This window comes from Maniola hyperantus, chromosome 1 (genome assembly GCF_902806685.2).
Source record: "Maniola hyperantus chromosome 1, iAphHyp1.2, whole genome shotgun sequence".
NCBI classification, from domain to species: Eukaryota; Metazoa; Arthropoda; class Insecta; order Lepidoptera; family Nymphalidae; genus Maniola; species Maniola hyperantus.
The window spans coordinates 7,504,366-7,521,144 of NC_048536.1; the positions used below are offsets into that span (position 1 = coordinate 7,504,366).

The 16,779-nt window shown below is 35.1% G+C and overlaps 1 protein-coding gene across 4 annotated transcripts in view; it reads right to left on the bottom strand.

The window, feature by feature from the left end:
* LOC117996249 (inactive dipeptidyl peptidase 10) overlaps nt 1–16,779 on the bottom strand; it is a 125,024-nt gene that overhangs the window by 11,255 nt on the left and 96,990 nt on the right. For 2 of the 4 annotated variants that reach the window (XM_034984294.2, XM_069509078.1), the window contains exons 6-15: nt 9,798–9,872; nt 8,828–8,880; nt 4,880–5,091; nt 4,287–4,507; nt 3,623–3,726; nt 3,407–3,536; nt 2,691–2,931; nt 2,143–2,211; nt 1,072–1,387; nt 277–426 (exon numbers count right to left, since the gene is read on the bottom strand). In XM_034984294.2, coding sequence (XP_034840185.1) covers nt 277–426; nt 1,072–1,387; nt 2,143–2,211; nt 2,691–2,931; nt 3,407–3,536; nt 3,623–3,726; nt 4,287–4,507; nt 4,880–5,091; nt 8,828–8,880; nt 9,798–9,872 — 1,571 coding nt within the window. Of the gene's footprint in view, nt 1–276; nt 427–1,071; nt 1,388–2,138; nt 2,212–2,690; nt 2,932–3,406; nt 3,537–3,622; nt 3,727–4,286; nt 4,508–4,879; nt 5,092–8,827; nt 8,881–9,797; nt 9,873–16,779 lie in introns of all 4 variants that reach the window. The other 2 variants (XM_069509115.1, XM_069509161.1) reach the window with 2 other exon arrangements.

The following is a 16,779-nucleotide window of genomic DNA, read 5'->3' on the forward strand; positions in this document are numbered from 1 at the left end:
TAACCACCTAAGTCCACGTGGACGAAGTCGCGAGCAGCATCATCTATTTGGTACAGATATACTTCTATCCCACATACGAATAGGTATATGCTACTTATTATAAATGAAAACTGTCAAGTTCCCTTGGGATTTACAAAAACCTAAATCCACGCGGACGAAATCGTCGACATTGTAAAAAGATTACATTACTTAAGTAAGTAAGTATGTCATTGGGAAATGAATTTTTTAAAGGTTTATTTAAGTAGGTACAAATAAAATGATAGTAAAGTGACTTACACTTGAACGAGGACTGGAAAGGCAGCATCGCGAAGTTCCTCTCGCCATGAGGGTGGCAGGAAAAGCTGAACGCGAGCTTTCGACCCGCTACTCAGCTTCACATCAAATGATCTACGACTAGGCAATGCTAACTCACGTAATCGTACTGATCTGCAAAGATATAAGTGTGGTTATACACTTATACCGAAATATTCCAACACAATTATCAAGATTTTGTGGCGGAAACACATTTTTAAAACGTCACATCAACGCCACGTCAGATTATAGGTATAGTTCCAGACAGGTTGAGATGGCAATCAGGGTATCAGGTGATTGGAGCCCCGCCCACCCGCACAGCCCCCGCGCTAACCCGGTGCGGGCGAGCGCTGGTGACGTGCGGGTGTGCGGAGCTCCAACCACCTCATACCCCGATTGCCATCTCAACCAGTCGCGGACTATACATTAGAGTCTGTGATTGTGGTTTATATTTTCATGTCTAAAGAAATCATTACAATTGATTCAGCACGCGTGGCGTGACGTAAGTTGGGGTCGCGACGGGTTACAATCAGTTATTATAAATGCGAAAGTGTGTTTGTTTTTTGGTTTGGTGGTTTGTTGGTTAGTCCTTCAATCACGTCGCAACGGTGCAACGGATTGACGTGATTTTTTGCATGGGTATAGATAAAGACCTGGAGAGTGACATAGGCTTATTTTTATCCCGGAAAATCAAAGAGTTCCACGGGATTTTTAAAAAACCTAATTCCAGGCGGACGAAGTCGCGGGCATCAGCTATTATTCATATAAATTATTCCTCACCTATAAGGCCTCGTATCGTATAATATTCTTTCTAACTTATGTGTTCTAGCGTCATGAAGTCCGGCGAGCGGAGGCCCAGGGCCCCCACATTCCAGAACATAATGGGTTATCCCAAGCTTCAGCCTGGCAGGAGAAAAAGTGGCGCTCCAGAAAGTGCAATTCGCGTAGTGCAAACGCGCGGGCCAAAGTGCGAGCTCGCAGGTTAGACACCGCGGCTCTTCGCGTTCGGCGCGCGCTCTCACGGAGTTACTCCCCCCACCGTAGTTTGGATCCCGGACCACATAAACTTGTCTTTGTCCTGGTCTTTCAGCACTACCTATAAGTAAAATGAGATATTAAGTAAGTACCTAGGTAGATTTTTTAAATTCACGAAAAATCTTTATTGGCAACGCACACAACGACTTTTATCCAGAAACGAGTTTGTAACTAGGTACGAATGCGTAGAGTACCCGTAGCTATATTTCTATAACCGCTCTAAAGCCTAAAGGCACTCATATGCGAGCCGTAACCGTCGTTGCAGGTACAGTAACGAGTTTCTAGTGAAGACGCGATGTCGACAACTATGCTCATAGTAACCGCGGCGGCGAGCGGCCACTACCTTCGCTTTTAGATTTGGGAAAAAACTGACAATCGATCGTTCCGATCGCGGCAAACTTGCAAACAACGTAAAGTACCTACACGTCTGATTTTTGGTAACAGTACCTACCAAACATGCGATGGTTATAGTTACAGCTCCCTAAGGAGAGCCTGTGATAAGATGGAATGTTTGATGTGTTGCAATTTACTGCGCTTAAATATATATCTAGGGTACAAAAATACTACACTCTAAAACCCTTTACAAGCTCTATTTACACACTAAATTGGATTCAAAGATGCCATGAATACATATTGATAGGTATATGGACAATTGGACATTTTGTTCATATTAAACGAAGACAAATGAGTGTTGTTCAAATAACAAAATTGATGATGTTTGGCTTGAATTGGTTTTGTTTTAGATTGATGTTTGGTTAGTAGACGATATCAATAAAACACCACTCGGCAGCAATCAATTATTATCATAATACTTAATTTGATTAGCCTCCGTGGTTATATTAGCAGGTCCAAAATTATGAGGGTAAAACTTTTCGACGTCAACACCTTTAATAAAGAAAGAAAAAGATATATATAAATCGACAGCCCTACTAAGTACCATGTTTGTCAGAACATTTTGTAGCCTTAAACCGACTCAGTGATAATATCTATATGCTATGCCCAGAATTCTCTGGAGATCTTTACAGTTCCTCTAGCATATTAGAAGTTCTAGGACTGCTAACCAATACTTAGGGCATTTGACAAGTGTATAACATTGTATGTTAATTGTGAATAAAGGTGCAAATAAACTACTGTGACATATACCTTACAACATATACTCTGGCGTTACGATCGGCCATTACTCGAGCGCTACCACGCAAGAGTGCCACGTCTGACTACAACTAGTGTGCACTTCTACAATCAAGATCAATCGAAATACATGACTGCTATTGTAAAATTTTAAGTACTGTAGTTTATTTACGCCTTACATTTTCTGTGTAAGTAGGTATATTTCCTTGAAATAAATATTTTTGAATCTGGCTTACCTAAATAATATACTAAGTGATTTTCCTGGTCCCACGCCAGGATTTTGGCGACTTCCACTTTCCCATGAGATAAGACAGCCATACGTTGTCGCAACACATCGACATGTTTAATATGTGTATAATACTGGCCGCCACCCTCTTGTACTGCCGCTAAAAGTAGGAAGGCGCTGCCATCTTCCGAATAGACGGGCTGTTCATGGACTTCCAACCAGGGCTCTTCAGTAGCTTTTTCTGAATGGGTCTAGAAATTAAAATATTCGACTAAGTACCTATACTTAAAAACTAACTATCATCATTTGTCAAGGTCAACCCATCGCCGGGGTGCTACTGAGCACGGGTCTCCTCTCAGAATAAGAAGGATTTGGACATAATCGGATTGGCAGTCTTAACACACCTTTGAGAATATTATGGAGAACTCTCAGACATGCCCTGCCAGGTTTCCCCTGAGGTTGAATAGAATACCTATATCTATTATTCTTGAAGTACTTAGGTAAAATAAAGGTGTAGCGATGTGTATTAAAGTACCAAAGAATTCAGAACCAACCAGATTACCAATGAAAGAAGAACTAATCCAGATTTTAAAATTTCCGACCCAATTTTTGTTTTACCATAAAAGACGGCTAGCGCCAGTTTATTAACGCAACGAAAAATTTTACTGGTATCGACGCGGCTTAAGATATACCCATATCACTATCTCACTATCAATACAAAATTACCTCCGTACAGGTCCAATTTGGTGCATAACAGCTACTGTACACAGTGAGATTCTGCGCCCGATTCATCCAAACTACTCCTATGTGAGAGTTTTCTTTGCCCACCCATTGGGCTGATATGAGATAATATTCCCTGAAACAAGCGATAATGTATGACTAGTGAGGTTGCTACAAAGATGACTAATTGACTAGAAACTGTAGAATTAATTTATAACCTACATTCCATCTAACGTACTAGGAGGCTTGACTTCCCACCTTGGAGGCGATGTTACATTCTGGACCGCCACAATGGATAACTTCGCTTGTGGTATAGAACTGCCAGGCTGAAATGAGAAAGGGGAAAGTCAAAATACTTAATTCAAAAGAGCTTTATTCATAGGCTTTAAATAACAGCTGATCTTTAATTTTAGTACGTAGGTACTCATCATTTTATATATCATATTATAAGTATTATTTTGTAAATGTACTATAGGTAACACATCATATAATGCAGATTTGCACTTAAACGAATGGAAGAAACTCATTTGCATCAGGCGACCTAACGCGACGCGACGTGGCGACACCACACCCTTAATGTATGCCAAACCACTAATTTTTTAATGACACATGGCATCAAGTACTTATTGTCCAGAAACATAAGTACTTCCTACGCCATTACTATGCCAGAAACATATTACATGTGACTTGTACAAAATGTACAATGCATCGCTTGGATCAATCAGATCTGGTAGCGTAGATTGACTGGTGTGTGGCAGCGTTGCATCGCGTTGGGTGCTGGTAGTGTGTTCCTGGTCAGCAAAATACTACTTACGATTTGATTTAACACGCATCGCGTGGCGACAAGGACGCTTAGACAGATTCTTAAAAGTCAGAGTATATTTACCGTAGGATACCTAACAGAAACGTGATCAGGGAAGACTGATGGCAGACTACTGTTAAGTGTAGGAAGCAGGAAGCCCGATCTGGTAGCACCAGCGCCGCCGATGCCGTTGGATATGTGGGGGAACATCAGCTCCGACACCTTGCTATCGTCGTACTGCACGTACATCACGAATGAGCCGTCTTTTGAACCCCAGGTCGCTGATGAGGTTTTTGTCACCTCCTCTGCAATCATTTGAAAAAGAAATATGATTTTACTGTTTTACATATCAAGATACCTACAGATAAGCGCAGTCATGGCAGACCACCCACTAGGTGGACAGATCTGAACACAAGTGGCACAAAATCGTAGTATCCCTTAGATATCTACTTATGTCCTGCTGTGGACATCCATCGACGATGACATAATAGTTAAATTCGTTCTGCCTGTCAGATCAGCTTGGCTGTCCAGCGCGGAAATGCAGCCAGTATTCTGGGCACTATTCCGCGCGGGAACGATGTGTAGGTACAGTAATTAAATAGTAGCTTTAAGTTTTGTTGTAACATTAAATAAAAAAAGGTAAATAATGATGATGAAGATAGGGAATTCAATATTACCTTGGTACAACCAATCGGATACGCCATTGTACACGCGTCCCGGGCTGGCGTCGGTAGTGAGCCGCAAGAGTGGCGCTCGGCGCGCGGGGGGCGCAGGCCTGGCCAGCACCTCGTTGTCTGCGACCAGGATGAGCGCGCCCTTGGTGCCAAGCCACGCCGCGTACTGCCACTCCCAGCTGCTCTGACCTTCGCCGAACAGCGGGATGTGGTGGCTGAGAAAACGGGTAGGTACATGCATTTATTCACACCATTTGATTTATGATCGAAGTTTATAATCATCCTATCTGTAATCTCTCGATAATTTTGCTAGCAACGTTGTTATTTGTCAAAAATTGTATGGTTTTTGTCAAAAAACAATGTTGCTAAGTACCTAACTTATAGACAGATTACGGATGGATTGATTAATTTTGGTCGTTAAACAGCAACAAATTGAACGATCAGCTATTAAACGATATCAATGAATATTATTAAGGGATACGAATCCATTTCAGCAGTCTCGTATTGAGGCTGCTCAAATGGAAACGAAGCTTCGTTTCCATTTGAGCAGTCTCAATACTCACGCACTCAATGCAAACCGTGCGTTGCGACTCCAAACTAAGTAGAGCTGATTCTGTGGACACGAATACGTGGATCCTCTTGTCTAAGTTATCACTAATCGCACTTGTCATATCACGATTAAAAATATAGCCATGATTATTATGCTAAAATTTACCTAATCATAAACTTGGAGTCTAAAATAAATATTTGTAGTAATATTTTGAACATAATAGTTATGCCGCGACAGGATACAACGTCAATGTTACCCAACTCAAAAGGTTATGATTTAATAGTATCTTATTGTAATGTAAATCGTCAATAATATTGTCATTAATTAATGTAGTAAAACAATAATAGGTAAACCGTCAATACATGTTGCAAATAATATTATTTAAGTCAATTAATAATAATGTCAACAATCTCAATGTTGGTACAATGGTACCTACCATTGTACCAACATAAATAATTATTAAAAAAAGATCATGGGATGGTCGACGTCCGCCTGTTTTGCGATGGGAAGATATAAAAGTAGCTACCTCGACAGAGGAGCCACAGTCTCTAAGTGAAATTGATTCGGTGTTAGTTAAAGTCTCGTATTATAACTCCTTCTCGTGTTAACTACAACCTTAGTCTAGTGAAGTGATGTGACTTCAGAGTAAACAAAGGCGACAGAGTTGCTAAGTTAAGTATTCTTATATTTTATTGTAAATTGTAATGTATGTAATCACTTGCCTTTTAATGTTTACTTGTTATAACCATGTACCAAATATGTTTTAAATATAATGTAATGTTGTAATGCTTTTAAAAGATGTGTGTTGTGTAGTTTGTTTGCCCTTTCTTCTACACAACCAAACACCTTTGGAAACGGGTGGTAGATTCATTTTAATATAAATAGACCTATGCTGAAAATACAACAAAATACAGATAGGTCTATAAATATCAAAGTACTAAAGATCTTTCAATAAACGATTAATTATTATTCGACTTGGTTGGTTTTACTTCTGTATTTATAACCTACCCTATTTTGCTATTTATTTTATACATTGAGATAAAAGTAAACACTAGGTTGTTAGCTTCTAATTATTATAGAAGCTTGTTTAGATGATTAGGATTCTTACTTTAAAATAATACAGCAGATGCTTTGCTTGATTTTAATAACTTTATATGGGCCTTACCTGACAAAATTTACAACTACCTACATTTTCAAATAAATGATAGATGATAACTTTTATTAGTCGTCATTAACTTTTATTAATCATCACTATTAAAGGCCACTGTTTTAACGTTTTTATCTAAATCTCACACACTCACACCAAACGAATTTTCTAGGACTTAAAATCCGCTAAGTAATGGATCGCAGACGACACGGCTAACGCATTTCCCAATACTGCAAAGTGCACTGCGTGTATTGAGTACTAGCTGATGCCCGCGACTTCGTCCGCGTGGAATTAGATTTTAGGAATCAAAGAGTTCCCACGGGATTTAGGAAAAATCTAAAACTCTGATTATCCGGAATAAAAGAAAATTTAAGTTTTGCAGCCAGTAGTGCCCCAGTCAGTGCACTGATTGACGGATAGATATGCAGTAATGACCTATGGAGTAGAGTAATTATTAGAATTAAATCTCCAGACAAGTAATAATAATTAATCTGTTTTGAGCGCAAACTCGCCAACAAATTGACGTACAGTTTGGCGAGATATAAATTGTTATCTTACGTGTTAATACATTATAATAAATAAATAAATAAGTATGTAAATAAAAAAATACAAAGATGAATCTACTCCATTAGTTATTGATTACTCTGATTGATGCAGAACTTACCATTAAATTGAACAGATGATTATTTTAGCTGTAATGTTATAAAAACGAAGCCAACTTTTGAACCTACCTACTTACTGAACAATCAAAAATGCTAATCTAATTGAATTATTTTCTGTATAAACCTTTAAAGTCCCGCGCTCTGATTTAATTTAAACAATTGCAACAAAAGTGGGATCGTAAAAAAACTCCGGTTAAGTTTTAATGATAGCGAGTTATTCTTAACGATTACAATTTTCATTCGTTAATGGAGCGGAACTGCCTTCCGGTCGCTTCGAACAAAAGAGCCCTTCACTGAGATGTAGGGTTGTCGTATAAGTTATTTGTTAAGATTTTGCTCTGGTTTTATCACTGGGTTATCGATTTTATGTTAGTTAGTTCTTCTGTACTTATTCTGTAGGTTTTCTGCCTAAGTATAGACTAACTTTTATAGCATTGATTAATTGTAAGGACTGTGATGTTCCTGAGAATTTTCTTTGGAAACATTTTTTATTTATTATTTATTATAGCCTTTTTGTTCCTTAATAATGTTTCTTACACTTATTAACACACACTTTTATTGTCTGTCTATAGTTTGTTATTATTTATATGTACCTATTATTTGATTTAATGTTAAGTAACTATATATATATATTGGAAACATACCTAATAGATATACTTACCTGATTGGTATTGCGAAAATACTGAATATACCTAAGTCCATTATTCATAACTAAATAAATAATGAATTTGTATATATGCCAAAATATTTTAAAGAAGTTACCTATCCGTAATATGGCAGTCAAGGAAATTAGGAACCAGTGTTCTGTAGTGCAAAAAAAATATAGTTTGATGAAATTCTTAGTAAGATAAAATTACATTAGCAATATAATAAGTGGTAACCCTATTCAAAGCATTATGTTTGCCTTCTTTTCTGTGGTATGTAAGTAGTTACTATAATATCTAGAACCGTTTTACTTTTTAAAGCTTAGTTATACTTAAGTAAACTTTATTTACAATGTGATCTAATCAAATCCTCGTCGTTTAGATAAATATATTATGAGTTAGGTTAGAAGCTGGAAACATGACAATTGGCATCGATTCTAAGCACAACCTAATTTTAGAGTATTCGCACCCTCTTCTTACTATTGTAATATGAAAAGGACAGAATTAGCAGTTTGACATTTCTAAATTTAATTTTTAGATGGTAAAACCCGTGATTTTAGCACGCACTCGTGAACCTACTGTTTAAATTTGTATTGTGCACTAAAATTGTCTTTAAATGTGAAAGTCGTGTTCCGTTCCTTTTTTAGCATTAGTAAAAAGAAAAGGATGCAGATACTCTAAATTTAGTTTAGAGAGAGACTAGAGAATCGGGGCCAATTATAAACCCAAAATTGAAATGTGGTAAAACTAATAACGTGCTGATAATATAATAGGTAAAGATATAGATACTTCTGAAATATATAAAAGCCAACTATAAATATTACCTACTTAGGTTAAAAATAAGAATTACAATTTTTTCTTAACTAAGCTGTTAATGATGATCTTGTCTATATTTCATGAAGAAAAATAAAAAATCTTGAAGAGAAAGTGTATCAAATAGAAACTTACTCATTTGTAACGTCATAAACTGTGTAGTGCGCTGTAAAAGTCCGTCGATAAACCTGTAAAAGCGGAAATATTTTATTGACAAAAACTTAAAACTTTTATTTAAGGTTTATAAGTAAAATATATTATTAAAACCGAAACATAAAGTTCAAAACTAAAACCCGACTACGATCCTCTTAATAAACGCTGAAATATAGTAAAATTGGGTTTCTGTCGCTTGGAATATTTTAATGGCTGTTTTTATATATACATTTATATATTTTATGAACAGTCAGTATTTTTCCTCTTTCATTTTACATCCCATTCGATACAATAACAAAAAAATTTTTGGAGACCCCCACTTTTGGAAGTCACATCCGTCAGATCAATTTTCTTCGTATAAAATTGGTCTCTGTCACCCGGACTAAAGCAACGAATCAATTGACACCTCATTCATCAAAATCGGCCCAGTAGCTTAGCCGCTACAGTGGAACACACATAAATACAAACCTACATACATAGACTGTCAAAATAATAACCCTTCCTATTGGCTTTGCCGTAGTCGTGTAAAAATACGTATGAAGGCCACAAATTATATTTTATTGAAAGCTATAAAATCCTAAAAAGAAATCGAATTAAAGACCTCTCTGGTGCTACGATTTGTACTCGTAGTACGAACCGTAGCACCCGATTTGCACTCTCATACGCACCGTAGCACTACCAAAAGAGCCTCAAGCCGGTTTATGGGACGGACTGGAAAGTACTCATACGAGTCTTAGAGTAAGTTCAAGTAACACTCCTGCAAAAGCTTCTAAGATTGTTTGAAGAAGAGTAGAAAATATTTTTTGTTAAAAAAACATTAAATTTTAAAAATAGTCCTGGATTTAATTTCGATCTACTTTAAATAAGAGATGGGAAAGATATGTTTTATGTCACCAACGAAAAATAAAAAAATATGTATAGTACGCGACAGGTTGAGATGGCAAATTATTACCTCCTTGATATTGTGTTGGAACAGCACAAAGCGTAGATTCGGCGAGCACTGGTAACCGCGCACATTGAGCTGCCTCTAAAAAACAAAAAAATATAAATAAATAATTTGTAATAAGAAGGTACCTAACTAAGTACATAATCTCTATATATAAAAATGAATCGCTGAATGTGTTGCTGATCGCAAATCTCGAGAACAGCTGAACCGATTGCGCTAATTTTTTTTTTATAATATTCCTTGAAGTACGAGGATGGTTCTTATGGAAAGAAAATTTAAAAAAAAATCTGAAAAAGAATCGACTGTTAGGCGGTACGAAGTTCGGCGGGGGTGCTAGTATTATAATGAAAACCGCCCAATTTCTCACCGGATAGCTGTTTTTGTAATGATCAAGCGAGAAAGATCCTACCGCCAAGTAGCATTTCGGTATGAAATCCTGTAGAAATCGATTTTGCTGTCGTTTCACTAGGTTAACGTACTTCCAATAATGCATCGTCACTTACGGGATCTCAATCAAGGGCTACCTTGAAGTCGAGTCTAAAAAAAAACTGCCTCCCAATTCCTAATAAAATTTCCCTCATGAAATTAGGAAACAGGAATTTTAAAACAAAACTATACCTAGTGTGGATATATGTCGTATTATTGACGATTTTAGAAAAACGTTAGTCAGACAGAAATAAACTTCATCATCATCATCATCATGATCAACCCATAGCCGGCTCACTACAGAGCACGGGTCTCCTCTCAGAGTGAGAAATGAAATAATGAAATAACTGTTTTTTCTTCGGATTTTCAAATAAAAATTGTAGTATCAAAATGTTGAAATTTCTTAATTTATAAATGAAAACCATTCACTAATGTGATAGATATAATTAAAGCCTGAACTAATGTTCAGGCTTTAATTATATCTATCGAGCACTAACTTGTCGGTGACGCGACCTTGAAGTTAGCCATCCCAAAATCGCCCAACGCGTCTGAAGTTTTTACTTCAAAAACAACATGCCGGCAATATACACATAACCGCGTAATACTGCAACATGTGGTAACCGCTGCCGGTACGCCCCGCCCTAGAGGCTATTCAGGTGGGAAATTGAATTTGCATTGTTTCAAAGTCCAGAACTTTGACGTGACTTAGTTTCAAGGAAAATTTACGGGATAATTTCGAGAGGCGCTTTTGCAAGACTTACGCTGCATAACAATTTAAACTTCGTCCGCGATATTGAAATTTTGTAACTTTTTCTGTAAACCTAGTGATAGTGAAAAGCATTTTGTTCGCCATTCATTTCTAGTAGAATGACTAGGATATACCTATTGACTAAGGCATATACGTGAATAACTAAGGCACTAAGGCGTAATATTATTTAACACAGGAAGTTTCAATAGGTTATTGGCGTTAATTTTTTTTAATAATTTGACTGGACTAGGGAAAAGTAATCATGCCATAGAGTTTCTATATTTTGTAAATTGCATAGAGACGTTTTCCCATAGAGTTTACGGTAATAATAATAATAATACATCTATGCTTTTCACGCAACGAAATAACAGGTTATACTTATAGTTCCAATGATTTTTACAATCGATTGATCGTACCTATACTTAGTATTATTTTAACTGATATCCATAAGTAGCTTATAAGTAAAAATAAAAATCTAAAACACAAAATTTCGTAACTAGTATAGGGTACCCTAGTGGTTAAGATATTTTTTATATTGGACTCTTTTTGAGTGGTTCGGGTTTTGATCTCGTGTTTTAAGTAATTAAACACCACTTGCTTTAACGGTGAAGTAAAACATCGTGCGGCAACCTGCATGCCTCTTTCTCCATAATGTTCGCAAAAGTGTGAGAAATCTGCCACTCTATACCCTTTTCATTCTGAGAGATGACTCGTGCTCAGTACTAGGTTGGCGATGGGTTGAGATGATGCTGATAGCTATACAGTACCTAACGTTGCCTTCTTGGGTAGGTAAACCACTTCGAAACTTACAAGCACGTGTAATATCCGCAACACGGCGGTAACATGGCGCTGCTGCCGGTTAAACGGCATTTCCACTCTAACAGGTAATTCATGTGGTAAATTGAATTTGCTTTGTTCCAAAACTCCGGAACTTTGGCCGGACTTAGTTTAGAAACAAATTTACGGGATGATTTCAGCGGACGCCTTTATCATGTTAGGTAATATTTTTAACTTTATTTGGAAGGAACATGGAAGAACAATTAAATTTAAGTTAAAATATTATTATTTGTAGAAGAAATTATATTTGAAAAGTATTAGGTGTTTTTTTTTCTCCGTATATTTTGTTGGTTTATTAAATACAAAAAGTTAAAACTATGGACTAAAACGTAGTTTAATGTGTACAATAACAGCCAATTCACAAGTGAAAGTGTTATTCAGCCGAAAGATTCACAAGTTTTATCGAAAAGTTTGAAATACAAGCGGTGACCGTTACACAAAATTCTTGACAAAATACTGCGAATTTGAAGAGGAAAAGACGATTATCCGCCTTGTAGGATTATTCTTTCGAAGATTCCAGGTCGACGAAGCAAAATTAATGTGTTTTTAATCATTCTCGAGTGTGAAATAAGGAAGACATAAAATACCTGACATGGGCACCTACCTAACTAACACAAAGTTTAAACAGTGAAAATAACCTACTAAACGAGTTAAATTAGTGTGTTAAATCGCCCTATACTACGAATGAAACTAACTTTGTAAAAAATACTAAAGATAATAAACTTATAGGGAAGATATCATGATGCTATTTTGTGCCTAATTGGATATTTAGAAAGGAGATGAGTAAGAATAATTAAACGCTGCCTACTAGACTTCATAACTGCAAATACAATCTGGACAAACATTAACAGCATAAGGTTACTTTAACATAATAATAACTATCACAATAGCCTGTAAGTACATAAGTAAGTGTGTGAGCAATATATACCTAACTGTCTGTCATAACATTAAGCTTTGTGTGCCAATGAACTAACTAGCAGGACATAAATAATAGGCTGTGCATAAGTGAGTGTATGAACAATAGATACCAGTGTTTCATGACAAACTTTTATGTGCCTACGAACTAACTAATAAACTAACTAACTAACTAACTAACTAATATAGAACTACGAAATAACTAACTACTACTTACTTGTATCACAACTTAGAATATAATTGCTGTGGTGCACAGTGTATAGCAAACAGCACGGCTATTGTATTAGTACCTAGATACTAGTTATTATAACCTATGCAGATTCTAATGCTTGATGTATTAAAGTATACCTGCTTAATGTTGCTATGATTTTGCTTATTATCGGCTAGAGATTACTGCTTGGATTAAGACAGAAGAGACATAGGCTTGTATTTCATTGAACTTTTATTGGACTTAGTTCGGCCTACTAAAATAAAGTGTACATACTAATATCCATGTATGAAATTATCTGTAATGATTACTATTCGATTAAATGAACTTGCTTGGCATTAAAGCGAAGAATTTCAGATAATTGACTACAAAATATAACATTAACTAATTAACTAACTCAATTTATAACTTAACTAATACTTAATTTATAACTTAAATAATACTAATTTATAACTTAATTAATAACTTAATTTATGATTTTTCGAATACTTATTAAATTTTGACTTACATGTAAGGTTTAATCTAATAGATTGGGTACATAATTAATACTTTTATAAATTTTATTATTAGGACTAGGAGTTAAAGATTACTTAAATAAATAATCAATGTTTTAGTTACATTATACATACCAACACCCATGTTATATGATATTATTTGTTAATGAACATTATTTGTTTTCAAAGGACTTAGATACCTTCCTAGCATAACAGAGGAATAGGTTCAGAGCCTACAAAATATAACTTGTACTATTTATGAATATTAAATTTTTAAATGAATGGACCTATGAATTAGATGTATGGTTTAAAGAATAGATTACATAAGTATTATCACTAGGACTAGGAATTAAAAGTTGTTTAAACAATATGTACCTACTGACACCCATGTTACTTAACATAGACTGCGAATAACTATTTATGAATTTCTGTAATTTTTATTTTTGCTTTAAGGATCTATCAATTGGATGTATGGTTTAATTGTAATACTATAAATAATAATAGTACTATTTGTAAATAATAATTTTACTAATTGGAAACAGAAAGTCACATTGTACATAATACTATTAGAATTACTACTAATTGAGGGCAAATACTTACCAGAAATTATTCTCTTATCCTATCGCTATTGTGGCTACATACAAGTTCAACATGTCAAACGTCGAGCAACTGCTACGCGAGCTTAGATGCGACATCAAAAAAGATTCGGAGGAGTCGCTCAGAATAGTGGAAGAGCGAATCACAGATAGTATTAATGAAAATATAGATAAAAAATTTGAAGGCATTCAATCGCAGATTGAATTATTAAAGAAGAACAATATCGAGCAAAATGAGAGGATTCTTGCAATAGAAAAACAGATCAGATGCAGAAACATAATATTTTTTGGAGTTGAAGAAGGAGAAAAATCCTATAAGGAATTAGAAAATAAAGTAATAAATATAGTAAAAACGGAAATAAAAGTGGATTGCAACAGAAATGAAATTAAAATAACGAAAAGGATGGGGAAAAAAGTTGAAAATAAAATAAGACCTATAGTAGCCACTTTTACGACTTATGGCAAAAAGATTTCTATTCTCAAAAATAAAAAGCAACTTAAAAACAAAACGATTTATTTGAAAGAAGACTATCCACAACAAATATTGGAAAAAAGAAAACAGCTTCAAGACCAATTGCAACGAGCACAAAATGAAGGAAAGATTGCGTATCCACGCCAGGATAAGCTAGTAATACATGAACCAAATAAAACTCGGAAAAATGAGGAAAGTAAAAACATTCCAAATTCTAGAAAGAGAGAATTAGAGTCTACCCCTCCAAGCCAAATGAGCAAACCGTATGTACAAGGAAACATGGCGAAGAAAAATAAACAAAAAATTAATACAGAGAATAACGGGCAAAGCTCGATGAACAATTTTTTAGTACCTAAATTAGTAGAATAGCAACTATCACGGCCCCTCCAGCACAGTCTCCCAACCCGGTTGGTCACCGTGGGAGAACTAGACCAAAACCCTCCAGTCACTATAGGTATTACATTTGAAAATACAAATATGGAAAAGAATATAATACATGACAAAAAAAATAACTTGATCAGCAGAACGGACACATCAAAGAGTAAAAACTCAGTTAAAAATAATAATAATGAAATTAATACAAAAAAAGATAGAGAGCTCCATATATTGAGTATGAATGTAAGAACATTGGGAAGAGATGAACGATTATTGGAATTGGAACAAGCACTGCAAAAAGTGAAGTGGGATATCTTCGGTTTATGTGAAGTTCGCAGAATGGGGGAAAGGATAGAGGAAAGAGAGGATTACATATTTTTCCATATCGGTGAAACAAAAGGCCACTATGGAATTGGATTCTTGGATAAAAAATATCTCAAGAAAAATATTAAAGAATTTAAAGGTATATCAGAACGAATAGCTGCAATGAAAATAGATCTTCCGACGTTGGGAGCAACAACAATAATCCAAATACATGCACCAACTGAAGATACAGACAAACAGAAAAAAGAAGATTTCTATACAAAGCTGCAAGAGACTATAGACAATAATACAGAGAAAAATATTTTCGTTATGGGTGATTTTAATGCCCAAATTGGAGTTTTAAAGAAAGATGATAAGATAATAGGTCCATTTAGTCATGGGGTGTGTAATGACAATGGAGAAAAAATGATACAGTTTGCAAGAAGTAATAACTTGGCTATAATAAATACATTTTATAATAGAAAACTACACAAGAAATGGACTTGGATTTCGCCGGACGGCAAAACAACGAACGAAATAGACTTTTTCTTGAGCAGTAATAAAAAATTAGTGAAAAACTTTAAAGTACTTAATAGCTTTAACTTCTATTCTGATCATAGACTAATAAGGGCTCACATTTTAAAACACCAAAGAAAAACTAGACGAAAGTATTCCAATAACACTGTAATATATGGAAAACATGAATGTATACTAATCAACAGAGAATTACAACAATGGAAAAAGGAAAGTGGCTTACATAAAACAATAGACAGTCAAATAGAGTTAAAGGAAATCTATGATAATTTTGAAGAAAAACTTAAATCAATACAAAAATATATAACTCAGACACCAACTAAAGAAAAGGAAATACCAAAAGTTATTATGGACTTAATCAAACAACGGAAAAATTTATTAAAAAATAGAAAGAAGAACAGGAAAGATATTAATGAAATAAGTAAGAAAATTAATAGACACCTCAGACAAAATCAAAGAGAAAGAGAACAAAACTTATCCAAAAATATATAGAATCAACCGGTGCTATTAAAAAAGCATATAGAGAATTAGATAAAAAAATACAATGGATACCCAAAATCCAAAATAATGAAAAGAAGCAAGTTGGCAATAGAGAAGTGATTATATCAATAGCGACAAAATTTTACGAAAATTTATATAAATCTAACCAAAGCCCTGCCAAAGACATAAACTTGAATAGAGTAGAAGAATCGATACCATGGATATTGCATGAAGAAGTGTCTAAGGCTTTGTCTACACAGAAAAATAATAAATCTCCAGGCGAAGACGGTTTTACAAATGAGCTTCTTAAAACAGCTGAACCTGTAATTACCGAAGTCATGTGTACAATGTTCAACGCAATATTACAAAGGGAAATTGTACCCACGCAATGGACTCGATCTGTGATAAAGCTATTACATAAAAAAGGTGACCCTAGTGACATTAATAATTATCGTCCTATTAGCTTAACTTCAAATATATACAAAATATTTTCTAAAATAATTCTCAAAAGAATTGAAAGCAACTTAGATGAGAATCAGCCTCCAGAGCAAGCAGGCTTTCGAAGTGGATTTTCAACTATTGATCACATACATACACTAA